Here is a 15,743-nt window from a genome sequence, read left to right as displayed (position 1 = left end):
ATAGACACCAAGCTGAACTACAACCGACTACACCATTACACCATGCAAATAACGTGCATCAAGCAGGCGCCCAATTTGTGTCATAAAATGCATGTCCATGTGCCCAAAACAACTGGCAAGCTAGTCTTTTTTTTATTTCGGGCCCAACACCACAAACCACAGTGGCCACCATTGTCAGCCTACAACCTTCCCACAGTGCTGTGGCATTCGATTTGGGTACAAAAGTCACGCACAAACGGAAATAAAAATTGATTGAGCACCGTTCGGTTGTTTGGACGTACGATTTTGGGTCGGAAAATTAAATTGATTAAGCCAAATGTCAAACAATCGTTCAATCGTTCGCGGGCATTGGAAAACGGGCAAAAGTATACACGATTGGCATGAGAAATTGGCAGACGAACCGATTGTTGAATGCCGCATGTCGAGGTGTGTAAGCGCATCCCAACAAGGATGACACGGTGTGTATGTGTGTGTGTGTGTGCAGTGAAGTGCATGAAATCCTAGAAAGGTGAGAAAAATAACACCCTACCAGCGTACCGGCAGGAACGGGAAGGAACAGTTCTGGTGTCTGTGTCAGGGTTTTTGGTGAAATCTTTTTTGTCGCTTTTTATTCCACCACCGGAAAACTTGTGGTTCGCCAAGAAGGGTCCCTGAGCTTTGTGGAGCGGTGCGCGGCGGGGAATCACATGACATGACAGCGGCAATTGCCGGTATCACCGCTTTTCCACTACCAGCGCGCTAATCTGTCAATCAAAACATTTGCACCCTCCCGTGGATGATCGGGCATTGTGTGTATTTTTTTGGTTCGGGGTTTCATTGCCTACGTCAGACTGTCAAAACGGTCACCACGGTAACGCGTGAACTGTCAGTTGATGAACGGAAGCGAAGGACAAAATCCTGATGCTGGTCAGAACAGCGAGTACAGGGCCTTGTTGTGTCCTTGTTTTCCGGGGTGAGTCTTCTTACAATCATAGCCACAGAATCCTGCTTGACAGAGCTCTGCTCACGAAGAATGTTTCACTATGTCACCAATTAAAGTGTAGTGAAACATTCATACACGTCCAAGTTCGGTAATCTCACAATGACCGGATCCAATTCCGGATGCTGCCTCCGGTAAAATGGATTATCTAACTAATCTACCAGTACATTGTTGACTCGATAGGACGATCTCGATTTGCGTGCCTTACTGCTACCATTTTCACTATACTCATCATCCGTTCCTGTACGCTCAGCTTGAGCTAGAATGGGTGTTGGTCCCGGGCGACGAACCGTGAGATTTATCGCCCATCCCAAATTCCGCGATTTTTATGTTCTGTTTTTTTTCCCTCCCCGATCAGCCCTTAATTAATTGCGATTGTTTTCCTCGTCACTGAGCTGTGTTTTTCACTTCATCAGTGATCGGAATGCGCTTACATTGTGAGATCGCATCGAGATCACAATCGGACCATGGGAGCAGCCACCTCAGGGGACCTGAGAGCGTAGCTTCTCGTTGTACCTTATTTGATTCGAATCTTTATTGAAATCAAATCAGTCGCATCGTGGTGATGAATTTGATGAATTGTTAAACGACCATTCACAGAGATGGTGGGCCCGGTTTTTTTTAAAGCACGAAGCGCACCGCTAGTTGTGTGGTGAGGTTCGGGGATTAATATGAGGATTGGTTTCCGGTTACAACGTAGCTGTGTGGCTGCCTGATCGACGATGACCGACGATGCGAATGTAAATGGTATGCTAATTGACTTGGATCGATAGTAGTCATTTTTGTGGCTGCAAGTTGAATGATCAGAGCTAAAAGAATATTTATTATTGTAGAAAAAGTTAAGTAATAATAAACATTTAATTTAAATTTGAGGAAGGTACCGTTTATGATTTCTCTTTCTTTATGTGGACAGTTTTTAGATTGCTTTAGAAATATTTTTTGGTTGTTTCGTTTTGGGTTCATTGACGTGTTTTTAAGTTAAAGAGTTAAAAGCGAATTTGTGCTATTTCAATAACTTCTCAGTTCGGAGCTTGGTTAAGCCCCCTCACCAAATGTAGTTTAATTTGAACACAATGTAATTTAAATATTGTTTTCATGGCACCAGACTCGTTTTGTCATCGCTTTACCGCTAGGAAGAGCGGTTGCAACCCGGTGCCCGCAGATAGTGTCGGTTTAGAGCCTTTTTTGTTTTAATTTCCAACGCGATGAAAAGCATTCATCTTTTCATTTGCACCCTGGAAAGCGAATGAAAATGTTTCATTCGAAAACGTGCCACCGGCTGGATAGTGATCTTTACAGTAGGATGAATTTGTTTCATAAGGTGTTTAATTTTTTTCTTCGGTTTCTCACAAACGGCTGATGGATTTTCTGTTTTTTCCCGTACTCTCTTTCCATCAGCATAAGGCTGAAGCCAACCGTACGGAGGAGCATGAGTTTGCGAAAAAAGTAATACAGACAAATGTAGCGACCAGTCGAAAACAAACGAAACGAGACTGAAGCAAATATTGTTGTATCATTTTCATTAAAGCCAAACCCACTCAAGTGGCCACTCGTCAAAGGGCGTACGCAGTGCAAATATATGGTGGAATAGAGTTTTCCGGAAAAGTATTAACCAAGTGCAAAGGAATAGTCGTTCGGAAGCTAATTTTTCTCAGCTTAAGTTATTCATTCTCATAGCTGTTCCATTTGTTGCTTGGTTTGTCCGAGTCATTATGGTTCTTTACTTTACGATCCTCGCATTGTTTCTGACAATATTCAGTGCATTGTTTTCTGTTCCTAAACTAACTTTCCTCTTTACATTTCCACCTGATAACCTTTCCGGTCAACAGTTGGAAACCCGCCGCTCAGTGATATGAAACGTTTGGCTACGAATAAAATGTAACACCAGTGGTAAGATAAAAAGTGCCAACTCACAGTCATCCAGACCATCCGCCCAGCCCTACGTGTGCAGCTGAATATACATGTCATCATAAAACATAACGTAGAGGGAGGTGATTGGTTTCTTACTTTCCTCAGCGGCGTTAAACCCAAAGCCCAACTTTTTTCACGTTATTTCAATATTTATTTACATAATTTCAACGATTGCTAATTTCGGGTGATGATGCGTCGGGCACGATAAGGAAACCCTCCACGAGACGCTTTATTTCTCTGCGACCAAGCAAATGAACAAAAGCATCGAATAATTCCGTTGAGTGGTGACTTGAAAATAGGGTGCTAATTATTAATGTTACTGGGGCCCGCTGATCGCAACGATCATCGTGAAGGATCTTGTTGTCTACCGGCAGGATTTGAAACTAAGTTTTCTCGTCATTTCGCTTTAATAACATCGGTCTTACCTTATCTACTTTTCACCTCATTCTTGGGAATTTCATTTCCATCTAGAGCAGTGCTTAAATTTATTAATGCAACGAATTAAGCGCCGTACTCCGGGGCCGGGATCGCAAGCTTTACGACCGTTCACATAGGAAAGCTCGCCCGGAAACCTATCGCGCCGGCCAATCGGAAGGGCGATTTAAGTGCTCTCGGGAATGATTTACACATTTTTACGCATACCAAATGTTCAGCTCCGAACTTCGCTGTTCAGTGAACCGCTTCGCTCGCTAGTTTTAATGGTCAGGCAGGTTTTAGAGCTGAGTACCGAGCAAACCAATCCAACTCAATGAACTTCACATCGGAAATCGGAAGCGAAACAAATGCTAGCAAAAAAAAAACTGCCGTATTCGGGACGATTTTAAAACATTGAGTAAAGAAAATATTAAAGCCGAAGGCAGTTGGCTTCTCGATGTCCATTCTTGCCGTTTGTAAGTGCTTGGGTGTAGCTTAATTAGCATAATACAGCTCATAAAAAAAGATCAAAACCAAAGGAAACAACGGGGACACACACATACTCCCTCTGGTTATGCTCATAAAATCAGCTGAAAAACTGCTTGTCCGACATGACCTTAACATAATTCATTTTCGCTTTCAGCTCAGCAGGTCGCGTTCTCTGTGTATGTGTGTGTATGTTGAGCTTTTTTTTTACTCCCCAAGGAACCTGCTTTTTTCCATTGCGGAAGCAAGACTTGAGTGAGGTTCGCAGCCGATGAACAGAAAAGAGCACACCTGTTTCATTAACAAATGAATGAGTTTTACGTTCAGCGTTCTGTTGTGTTAGGTTCTGTTTTGTGTTTCGATAAGCCGGTGAAGATAGCTCAAATTCTTTTCGTACGAATTCAATATGAAATAAAATGATAAATTATGAGAAAAATAGAAACTGGATCAAAGGATCGCTAAACTGTATTTGTAGCATTTGCTTAAAAATTACAATAATATCAGCATTAAGAAGTAGGAAGACTTAAGGAGCAAATGAATGAAAATCTGAAACAAATAGCTTGATGGATTAAGTTCTCCTGGAAAACTAATTTTTAAAAAGCATCCTTACTAGGCGCTACAACCTCTTTGAGGTCTTGGCCTGCCACAGCAGAATCCGGAACCGCTCACGGTCCAGCGCCGTCGTCCGCCAATCCGTTATCCTCCTTAAAGTCCGCTTCGAATAATTCTGTTTTGGCTTTCCGTAGTCATTGGGGTGGGATGGACGGGATGACTGGTCCTGCGCCCTCGAGGCAGTTTTGTTTACTGTCGAGTTACTCCCCTACGACTTTCAGATACCCCAGTTGCCCGCGATGCCTATACCCTTTTCAATTAAGCCTTGCCTCCTATCGTCCCCCGGGGTTGGTTGATTATCCGTGCTCAGATGTTTGAGAGACAAGTTTACCAGCCTGTACCTCGTGGACATATTGAGTAAGAGTTGAGAATGGAGAGCCTTTTTTAGCCTTCTAGAGGCTTCGAATCCATTCTCGTGTCTGGCAGCAGACGACAATGCGAAAATCATCCTACAAAGCAATATTTTCATCCGAATCTCGAATGTTTAAGGGTCCTTGGATAAGATGTTTTAATAGAGGTTGCCTCCTTGTCTTGAGATGTTGGCAATTTTTGACTTGCAATTGCCTTTTTGCCCTGGATGTTCTTCACCGTTTCGATGGATGCTTTCTGAATTCATGCTTCATTACGCTAAAAACCCCAACACTCAATGCTTGGATTTCACGCGAATTTCTGATCATCCAAAGGGTTCCTTAACAATGTTAGATAACCCAAATATGTCCTAGATTTGTCTTTTCTTTTTCTAGAAGTTTGCTTGCATTAAGGTGCGCTTCATCAGTCAAATCTTCTTTGCTGGGGAATGAAACTAGTCGGCAAAAATCATCATTTCAATAGTACTCCGACTGTTTTGACGCAGAGTAAATCGCTAAATGAATCGTTCGAGTCCAGGAATATCTGGAAAAAAATCTTTCAAATCAACTCTTTTCAACACCTTTAATAGCGATCAAAATGGGATGTTCTGTGGTCGTAGCAATTATGCCGCAGATCTTCGCAAGGCAGGATCGGGTTGAAAATACATCCAGATTTTCTAGAGAAATCTAGAAAATTCTATAATTATTAAAAGTTAAAAAATGCTCCATTTCTAACAAAAACTTTTCCAGGGTTCTAGTCATTTCATAGCTGTTTTTAAACAATCTTTATTACCTTTAACCGTCTTAGCTTGCGCTTGCATTAAGAGCCATGTTGCCTTAACTGAAACGATGTGCAACAACGATAGAAGTTTTTAGCGGTGGGTTTTGAACGATTCTAATTTATCGAGCTCATTTGCTCGACATGTACTGTCCACTGTATGCGTGCGTCATCAATTATTGCATTAATTTAATCAACTTGTAGCACGGCCTGACCTCGCTTTAGCAGGTAACAGCTGATACAACAACGTTGATACTTCGTTGATTACAATGAAACATCTTTAAAGCTTCTTTAGCTTAGTTTGTTTTGTTAGAAGCAGCAGCAACGCTGACGGCTGGTCAAGTGGTGCTAATCAAACATTTAAATCGTACCTGCTGCCGAATAGGTTGAAAAAAAAATTTGAAAAATATTTAATTACCATGTATTCGCCTAAAGGACGAACGCATCCAGCAACGCCAAGTGGCATTTTCGCTAAAGTACTTCTGCAAGCATACGATCAGTCCTTTACTTTGGGTTGAGTACGAGGTCGGCAAGGTACTTTTTTTAGCACAAGCAAATGGAATTGAAAAACAAGAAAAGGGCAGCACCATCCAGCCGACCGGTAAATGATGCCCGACCCGATCATCCTCTGCCCGTGCGAGAATCAAACGATCATCAATCATTTTTCGCGCCTGCAACTGTTTTGCAACACTGCAACAGTGACGTAGAACATGCCATGTTCGCTTGGTGTGAGTGGTTCGACAATGTTGATATGGTGTGGAAAATGTATTCTCGTGTGCGTGTACCTGCAAGCTGCACTTTGGGAAATGTGAACAATTTTCAACAACAATATTAAGCACTGGAAAAAAATGCGTATCATGTAGCAACTGGCTAGAAGAATGAAAAAAACGTAGCAAAGTGAAATAAAAATCGCACACACTACTGGGCTATGTGCCGTACGATTTATGCTTGTATCAACACATAAAACATCACAACAAATGTTTGTGTGTTCCTGTGTGTGTGCAAAAGTATCTGTTTATGCGTTTCACTTCGTTCGTGATTAATCTGAAGGCATCAATCAAAGTTGGGTGGAATTGTAGTGAGTTGAGTGTGTGTGTGTGTGTGTGTGTGCCAAGAGTGCAAAAATAAATGGTGCATTCAATGGACGTGTAAAGACCGAACGCATTAAAGAATGATAAGAAAAACAAACTAGCGAAAGGTAAACATCGAAACCCGCATTGACACAGAAGAAAACGCCAGCGAAGTTGCAAAAGGGCTTCCACAGCCAAACAGTCGGACAGCCGGATCCAATCAGACCGAATGGCGTTTATGCTCGAATCGCATGCGACTGTGACGCACTGTGTGTGTGTGTTGATTGTTGCGCTCGTTTGCTTCGTTGCGCGTTGCATGGTTCCCGGTCGCATCCTGTTGCGGTTCTGGGACTGTGTCTGCGCACTTGGTGGGCGTGAACGGGCGAAATTTATGCACACAAGTCAAATAAAGAGCCATCAAAATAAATTTTCTTTACACATCATAATTCATATGTGGTGTGCTCCGGTTCAAACTGTGTGGCATCAGAAGCACACGTGGACGAAACCAGAAGTTTATTTATGTGTGGATTTTTTACTTTTTTATTTGTAAACTCTGCTTTATTAGGAGTTTTTACTTAATTTATACATGAGTTTACTTTATTTATTGCACTTACTTTCTTCTTTACTTCCTTACCTTAAAGTTACTTTTTTTTTAGTTAAGTTTTTTCATTTGTTTTTTTTGTAATAATATTTTGAAATGCTTTCGTTTCTGACCTACCCGTCCCGAAGCAGCAGCAGTAACGGCGAGAAAAATAGTCTATCGCAAGAAACTACACCACCAGAATCCAATTGTTCCGCGCAGTAGTAGCGCTTGACGTAAAACGAAAGAAAATAAATTGCAAACCATAATTCATCTGCCGCTTTGGACGGTTGCAGCGCTTCCATCGCGTACGCCATCGGTGGAAACAAGCTTGGTAATTATTAACAAATTACTCACCCGTAAGCGAGTAAACTTCACGCTAAGCTTTTACGTACAAACAAACTCACTTAGAGGTGAATCGGAATCGATTACACCTAGGCATACCGCTACCGCTGCAATGAAACCTAACAATGCACACCTAACCAGCGGTGCGCACCGAATGGCTCGATAGAGCGAACCAAAAAGGCGTTAAATCGAGCAGCCGTGGTGCCCGGGAAAGGCGTATGAAAAATGGGCAATGGAGTTCCCATTTCCCAGTGGTACTGCATAAAGGGATTTCAATTTTCCACCTCATTTCATACACTCCATTTATGCTGTAGTGACCATTAATTCATATGCTTTTCCTGCGAATGCAACGGCACCGGTGGTCGAACGTCTCCAAGAAAGCAGGTGAAATGGGCACAGGAAATGAATGAACGGCGAAGAACGTACTGGCAGCAAATAAAAAAAAAAAAAAAAGGCAAAAGAAAGTGAGCCTGTTTCAATTTCGATCGGTCCGTGGTGAGGGTTTTTTGTTGGCGTTACTCTCCATTACTTCATTGCCAGTGTGCAGACGATCCGTTCGGTTGTGCGGTGCAACATTAATCGCGCGTAGAATGCACTTCCTGTCCAGGCTGCTGTTGGTATTTGCTGTCCATTTTCCCACCAGATCCAGAAGTCAACCTGGTGGCAGTGAATGATTCCCGGTGGTCACCTCCTGGGAGTGTTGGTTGATGTGTTCGGCTGGCACACTCTCCCTAGATCGGCACCGGGTTTGCAGCGTCCACAACAATACAAAGTAATGACAGATGTTATTAATTTCTGTTCCCACCTTTTTTGCCTCATTACGCGGGCTGGCGCTGACGGGAGAGTTGGTTGGAGGCGGTGATGAGGGGCCTACCACCATCAGGCGGTACTTAAATAATATGATATAGCTCAATTTCCTTCTCGAAAGTGCAGTAGACAGTTGGTACATTTTTTGCTCTTGTTATGTTCTTTTAATGTACGACGATCGTTTTCGCATCGGCAGTTTGAGTGTTGTTCTGGTTTTGCTGTTTTTTGAGACACATATTTGTATACAAAGGTTGATAAGTGTTTGGCCTGTAATAGTAAAACACCAATATTTTTGTAAAAAATATTTTTTTATTCACATGCATTCATCTCTTCAATTTTTAAATATCATTTCTGCAGTAGTATTTGCTTAAAATGGGCTTCAATTTTGGTGATCAGCTCTTCATTCGACGACATTTCTTCCCAGCGAGAATCCTTTTCAGATACGAGAAAAGAAAATAGTTTCTGGTGATCGGTTTTTGGCGATCTCGTCCTTCAAACACTCCAAAAACTTTATTTAGTAATTGCTGTTGGTGGTCTATCCTGCTACAATATAGTTGATTAAGATTATTCCTTGCGAATCTCAACTAAAAAACTGACGCCACAACCTTGGCAGCTAATCGTTGCGTTTTCTCCGCAGGTGGTTGGAGGTTGGAGCAGGTTCATTGTATCCAGTCCACTCGGATGATTGCCTATTGGACTACGGATTGCAGCGGTGAAGCCAAGTCTCGTCTCTTGGTAATATACCGACACAAAAACTTGGATTTATTTCGTTCAAACAGCTCCAAAAACTGCTCAGAATCATCAACTCGTTATTGCTTTTGGTCAAATGTGAGCTCGCTGCGCGGCGGCCATTTTGCAAAGAGTTTTCTCATATCCAAATATTCGTGAACGATATGTCCCACACGTTCCTTAGGTATCTTTAGGGTGTCAGCTTGCTCGATCAATTTCATATTACGGTTGATTTTAATAATTTTGTGGATACATCGTATGTTTTTATCGGTAATTACCTCTTTTGGGCGTCCAATGTCAAAACATGGCTCGGTCCCGTTCCTATGAAAGGATAATAGAAAAGCCGATGCAACGTCTAAGCCTATGAGGAATAACGACTCCTTTTTACGGTGAGCTGGTCCCCAGCTCACGAACCAGCGCATGAAGTATTTTTAAGATGTCCACATGGATATAGCACACAATGGGACATTGGGAAGAATTCCGCTGCTGGCCACGTATTCCCATATTCCTCATAAAATTCAATAGAGTTATGAGCATCTGACGTTCTGTGATCAAACTTTATTTTAAAGCGTTTCAAACTGTCAGACACACGCCTCTCTTCAACTTCACATATTCAACCGTAGCTCCAAAAATTACACAAGAATCCTAATGAAAACAGATTGGATACACTTTAAACCGGCCGTAAAACATCATGGAAAGGCCTTTCGCTTCATTTATAAAGCTGGGTTTGCTAAGAATGATCATTCTCACTAAATTATACCCAAACAACACAAGCGTGTTACAATTACGGTTAAGTGATGAGGGTACCATCATCGTTTAAAATTCATCATTGCACGAACCGTTTGCCGGCGATCCTTTCGGAAGATCAATCATTTGCGCTAATGACAGATGTCAAAGATGGACGCTCTTTTGCTGGAATGGAGTTGTGGATGCATACAACAAAGGGGATCGTTTCCATGCCAGGCTGAACAATAGCTGCACAAGCGCTAGAGATCAACGGGAGATTTCCATAAACCAGTTCAACTTTATTTCGTTTGTTTTCATTCGTTACTTTTGGGCAAATAAAAATGGTTTCCAATTGAATTCTCTTCCAATGTAAACACACTCCATTTTCAAAGTCTTAACGCTGCTGTTCTTATCATTAGCAAATGTAATTAGTTATGCTAATGATGCAACCGTAATGATTGCTTTTACCCAGCACCGGCTAAGGCTTGTAAGGTAAGAAAGATTATTACTGGTTTGGGGTAGGATAAATGCGATCGCTCTGGTTAATGTTTTCTTTCGGCTTTTCAAACGCATAAAAAGGGCGAACTTCGAGCTGGGATTCTCCAGCTCGTGGCGTGAGATATTATCCAGTTATGTGCCGTATAGCCGTTAGTAGCGCTTTAAACGTAATGCATTAAGCTAATGAGATAGTTGCATTTAAAGATGGTTTGAAGTATGTACGTAATAGGTAAGGCAATTATCATGTCATCAGAAATGTATGGAATTATTTACTCAAGAGAATGAAACCTTTTAAAATTAATAAGTAAATAGTATGGTAAACTTTCATTCCATCATTGTTTTTCATTGAACTAATTTCATCTCAATGTTTCATGACTCTTTCAGCCGAATGTTTCCAACAGTTCGCGTATCGTTCTCGGGCCCGCTGCGACAGACGATTCCTTCCGATCGGTACGTCGTACTGCTCGATATCGTTCCGATGGACAGTCGACGTTATCGGTACGCCTACCACCGTTCGTCCTGGCTGGTGGCCGGGAAAGCGGACCCACCACCGCCCGCCCGGCTGTACGCTCACCCGGACACACCCATCGGTCCCGAGGCACTCCGCAAACAGGTCATTTCGTTCGAGAAAGTTAAGCTCACCAACAACGAGATGGACAAGAATGGTCAGGTAAGTGTACGCGCCGTAATTCGAGCACCGTATCCGTGCCGTGCCTTGTTCGACCGTTGGTCGTTTGTCGTGTGCCTACGATCGTATTACGCTACGGGATTAGGGAAAAATGTAACCAGACGTTTGGGTTTTTTTTTTGGGGATTTTTTCGGAAAACACTCATAAAACTCAATCTGGCGCCTGCTGCGCTAACGATCCATTCGTTAATCTTACACGAGCGCTGGCAGACCCACCCTGGACAGCGAAGGGTCACCGTCTGATACGTCCACACATTAGTTTTTGAAGCTGCTTTGGGAGGGGGAAGAAATTTGATCCTTCTAACCGCTCGATGGCGCTGCGATGATGTTCGATAACAGAAAACAATATATTATAGTTCCTAGTTGGTGTAAGAGAACGGCGAGAGGACGGAATGATTGTGATGATCGGTTTAAAAAAATGGTTAAACTTTCCTTATAGATGGCTAATAATGGGATAGGATTTATTGGTTCAAGACGCATCGTTGTATCGTTTGTGTCATGAGTGAAATAGTTTTCTTATTTCTCTTCGTAACTAAGAAATAAACTACTTTCATGTCTATATTTTTTTCTAATGTTAGAAAAAAATTTGTATCACAACAAAAATCATTTTGCTGTGCTAAGTTCATTATGCAATTTTAAATATTTATTTACTTGGTGTTTCATATACCAATTTGCGATTCAAATTCCAAGTGAGTTTTTCAAACTCTTTGAGATTTCTATTGATCATTGGTGAATGTTTTCTGTTTGGCTATTGTGGTGTATTGTGGCTATTTTTGGTGACCTTATGATTTGCGGGTCTAGTCTAGACTGTAACAAAACTAGCAGAATTATTTGAATAGCACAAACATGGATTCGTCTGCGTACAGTGTTTTCCGGTGCAGTCCAGCAGTGACATTCCAAGCACGCTCTGGTCAGCGTTCAATCTAAGAGTGATCGACAAGTTCCATCCCACAGTAGCAAGAGCGACTGGAGCATGAACCCGCCAAACACCCCGAACCCAACGCCAACGCTGTCAAACTCGTTGTGTCAAAGCTGGACTTGACTAGAGAAAACTGTACTATGGGAAACGCCTTCCTCCTTTTTACTGAAGAGTTGTAACCGTCCTCGGTAGTAACATATAAAACAAAGACAACACAACATGTAACAGAAAAGGATTGTCGGATTGGAAGGATGATGCGGATTCGGAATTACAGGACAAGGCCGTTATTTCTGGCGAATTGGAAGATAAGCCTCATGTAGGGGAGGTCACTGGTAGCCAACACTTATCTAATTTCTGTACCCGACGAGGAGGGTCTTGCGTTTTCAAATTCCACGCAGGACCACAGAAGGTGATCCACATCGTGGAATCCGTCACCGCAGCCACACACTTTTCATTCAACGCAAAATGATTCGACATTAGTCGAGACATCATTCGTATGAATGCCCGGTCTACAGAGAGCCCATCAAACCAAGGGACCAAACCAAACCAAACTATCAGGGACACTTGCGGCCTCCCAGATGCTCTGGCACAGGAAAAGTTGCTGTGGGAAACGAAGGAACTCCTGGGCCGGGATAGGTCGGTCGTAAAAAGCGTCTTCTTGGACGCCTGTTTTGATCAGTGCCTTCTCATTACCGGGAATCCCACAATGAGAAGGGACCCAAATTAGCGAGATTTGAAACGCCTTATCGAACATTGAGCCAAGCAGTTCAATGATTTTTATGGTGAGGAAATCCTGACTCTTAACAGCCTTCGGAGATCTCAGAGCTTCAATAGCACTAAGGCTGTCAGTGAAGATGAAATACTGGTCCGAAGGTCTCGCTGCTATCGTAAATAGTGCGTACAAGATTGCAGCTAGTTCTGCAGTGTAAACACTACATGGCTACCTCAATTTGATAAAAGCTTCGGTGGACTCGCTAAAAACACCGACCCCAGTGCCCTTCTTAGAGGATGATCCATCAGTGTAGTACTGGCTTTTTTGGTCTAAATGACCATACTTATCCATGAAAATACCCGGAACTACCCTCGGGCGAAGATCATTAGGTATGGTCTTAATTTCCTCGTGCAATGAGGAATCTGTTATTAAAATGGAACTGTAGTTCTCAGGAAGGGCAGCACGATTTAATGCCTGTGGAGCGCTAGGATGCACTTGTAGGGCTACAAAATCTTCGTAGATCTTTAAGGTTTTGCTGTTAGAATCTGTATTTTTGTATTTTTTTGTATTATATGACAATACAGCTGTCTTACAAAAAAATAAAAAAAATTAATATTATATTATTACGGCTTACCGCCACATTGGTGATGACTGTGTAAGTATCATACAAATTATGAACGAGGCATTTCCGCCTTGTTATTTTCCTTATCCCGGGCATGCTCGGTTGTAGCTGAGTTGGATGTGCGTACATGCTGCTGATGAAGATGTAGAGGTGTTTGCTGTTGTTTGATACTATTGCTGTATTGCTGTATGTGTTGTACTATTTTAGTGTGGTGGCCGTTCTGTTGGCCGTTCTATTGACCATTATGCTACGGTCTGGACCGAAAAAAAAAAACAAAAACAATGTTGAAACAGCACAAACATTTATGTGTCTTATTTATTTATGTTATTTATTTATTTAAAGTATGACGGCTTGCTCTTTATTGTCTTTTCTCAATAATTGTTGCATACAACATTTCAAAATTTGACCGCTTTAAATTCACATACACTTTAAAAGCTATCGACTATCTGGCAGTAGTACTATATCCTCTTACATGTTCCATGGTTTGGTAGGAATAAAAAAAAAAAAAAATTAAATAACAGCCAGAGGCGAATTTTGCCCTTCTGAGGCTCTGAGCAGAAATAGTTTTGTAGCGCTGAGCAGCGAGGCTCAATCAAAATAAAAATTGCTGACCGGTCGGGGGGTGTATGTGATTCTCTTCCACAGGAGATTCCCTAACCCGTGAGGTCCCATGATCGGCGTAGCTCCTCTCTCCGGCGAGGACACCCCTGGCTCGTTTTGCGGGCCCCACGTGGCCGCTCAGTACGTCTGTAGATTCGCCTCTGATAAAAGCCCAAAAAATCCTAACCATTCCTTTTGGAAAAGCCAAAGTTGACTCGATGACTTTTCGGTCGGCGATGTGTGAAGACACTTTCAAGGCACAGCATATAATGAGATGTGTAACATACATAATGAGTGCGATTAAAACGCATAAGCCCAATTTCCTAATCCTGCTATAAACACTGTTAACCGATTGTCTGAGTTGCAAAGTTGCAAATGAAGAGACGACAAAACTTTCTTCTAGCACCAAATAAAGTCAGCTCAGTGTCAGTGTGTTGCTTGCTTTTTTTGGTAGCGGTTTTAAGACACGAACTTCGACAAAGTACAACAAAAACCCACATTTTCAACAACGAGTTAAAGCTCCATCGAAATATGTAAGGCCATGGGTGTGTGTGTGTGTGTCTGTATGTGTGGTACGACGTATCTTATTTCCATAATTTTCCAATAATCATAATTTTTCCCACTCTTCGCACAGTCAGTGAACGTGTGTGAGTATTTCGTTTGCTGTGGCACGTGGAATGAAAGTACGAAAAAAAAAGGAAACAGAACAAGGCCCCACAGAAGAGCCATTGGTGGCCACCAGCCAGCCAACCAATTGGGTGACCCAACGAGCTCGTCTCCTTAGCGTTCGCCGTGTCTCGGTTTTTTTTTTCTTCTGTGCAGTGTGCTTCACAGCTGGGAGAAAATTATGGAGACAATTAAGCTCGGTGGCTATAAGTTATACTTAATTAATACATTTCCAGCGTACGCTTTATCCACCAGAGGGTCGCTTTTCCTTCGTGGTTCGTGGTGCTTAAGAACCGTTCTCGGCAGCCCGGGGTTGTCAAAGACGCGAGGAAGAAAAAAAAAACACGAACGAACTGGGGAATCGAAAGAAAGTGTCAATGATCGTAACTCGCAACACTTTATGACACTTTTCCTATTTGACACCTTCTTCCCCGGTGGGGTGAGTGTGAGTTTTCTTCTTCGTGTCTGGCTCGGTATTGCCAGCGCTTGCTTTCACCGAAATGTGTGAGCTGAAGGATCAAAAACAGTCACCGGCGAAGGTAATAATCCTTCGATGTAATGTGGTCGTTTCGGAGCGCTTTTCCGTTGTGGCTGCCAGCGAGCGTGCGAGGGAAAACTGGAAGGCGTTCGGGATACGATTTGCATAATCCTAATTTCGTGATTATTTCGTCGACCTAACACATTCGCACCTTTTTTTTCTGTCCCGCCACCTTCCTCGCGGATACAAACACACACACACCTGCTTTGGTGTCGGTGTCGGGCCAGAAAATCCTTCCCCGCAAAGCAGCTTTGCGTATCCGTGGTTGGTTATTTTTACGAGCACTAGTCGACTTCCCCATCTACATAATTTACTATTATTTCGATGGGTAGATGAATTATTAATGCCCGAAAGGTGAAAAAGGCCTGACAGCCCGGCCATATTGGAGGGTTTTTTCGCCTCTCTTGTCGGAGGTCGTTTGCGCTCCATACCGTCACGTTTACTGGACTTTCAGCGAGTTTGGCCAGAGTTGAGTGTGATATTTTGACACCTTATCACGTTCGAGTTGAGCCGTCGATTGGCCGGCTGAGTGGGTGCGAAAGAACGTAAACTCCCGAGGTGAAAGGTTAGTCTCGTGGGATTCGATTTGTTCACAAAAAATTGACGGCGTTCCAACGAATATGGCGCTGATTTGAATAATTTCGCCAGTGGCATTTCATACCCTCGTAATGGGATTGGAATACTGAATGTTGAATCACACGGGAAACAGACTTCGTC

The 15,743-nt window shown here is 42.6% G+C and overlaps 2 protein-coding genes across 3 annotated transcripts in view; one reads left to right on the top strand and one right to left on the bottom strand.

Moving 5' to 3' along the window:
• Window positions 1–15,743, bottom strand: part of LOC126565014 (solute carrier family 66 member 2) — a 204,660-nt gene that overhangs the window by 99,759 nt on the left and 89,158 nt on the right. The window lies entirely within an intron of this gene.
• The window catches only part of LOC126565865 (T-box protein H15-like), a 50,445-nt gene that overhangs the window by 23,189 nt on the left and 11,513 nt on the right, over window positions 1–15,743 (top strand). The window contains exon 4 of the mRNA XM_050223075.1: window positions 10,667–10,952. Coding sequence (XP_050079032.1) covers window positions 10,667–10,952 — 286 coding nt within the window. The remainder of the gene's footprint in view (window positions 1–10,666; window positions 10,953–15,743) is intronic.

This window comes from Anopheles maculipalpis, chromosome 3RL (genome assembly GCF_943734695.1).
Source record: "Anopheles maculipalpis chromosome 3RL, idAnoMacuDA_375_x, whole genome shotgun sequence".
Taxonomy (NCBI): Eukaryota; Metazoa; Arthropoda; class Insecta; order Diptera; family Culicidae; genus Anopheles; species Anopheles maculipalpis.
Note: the sequence above shows the minus strand (reverse complement) of the source record. Positions and strands in the feature narration are given on the sequence as shown.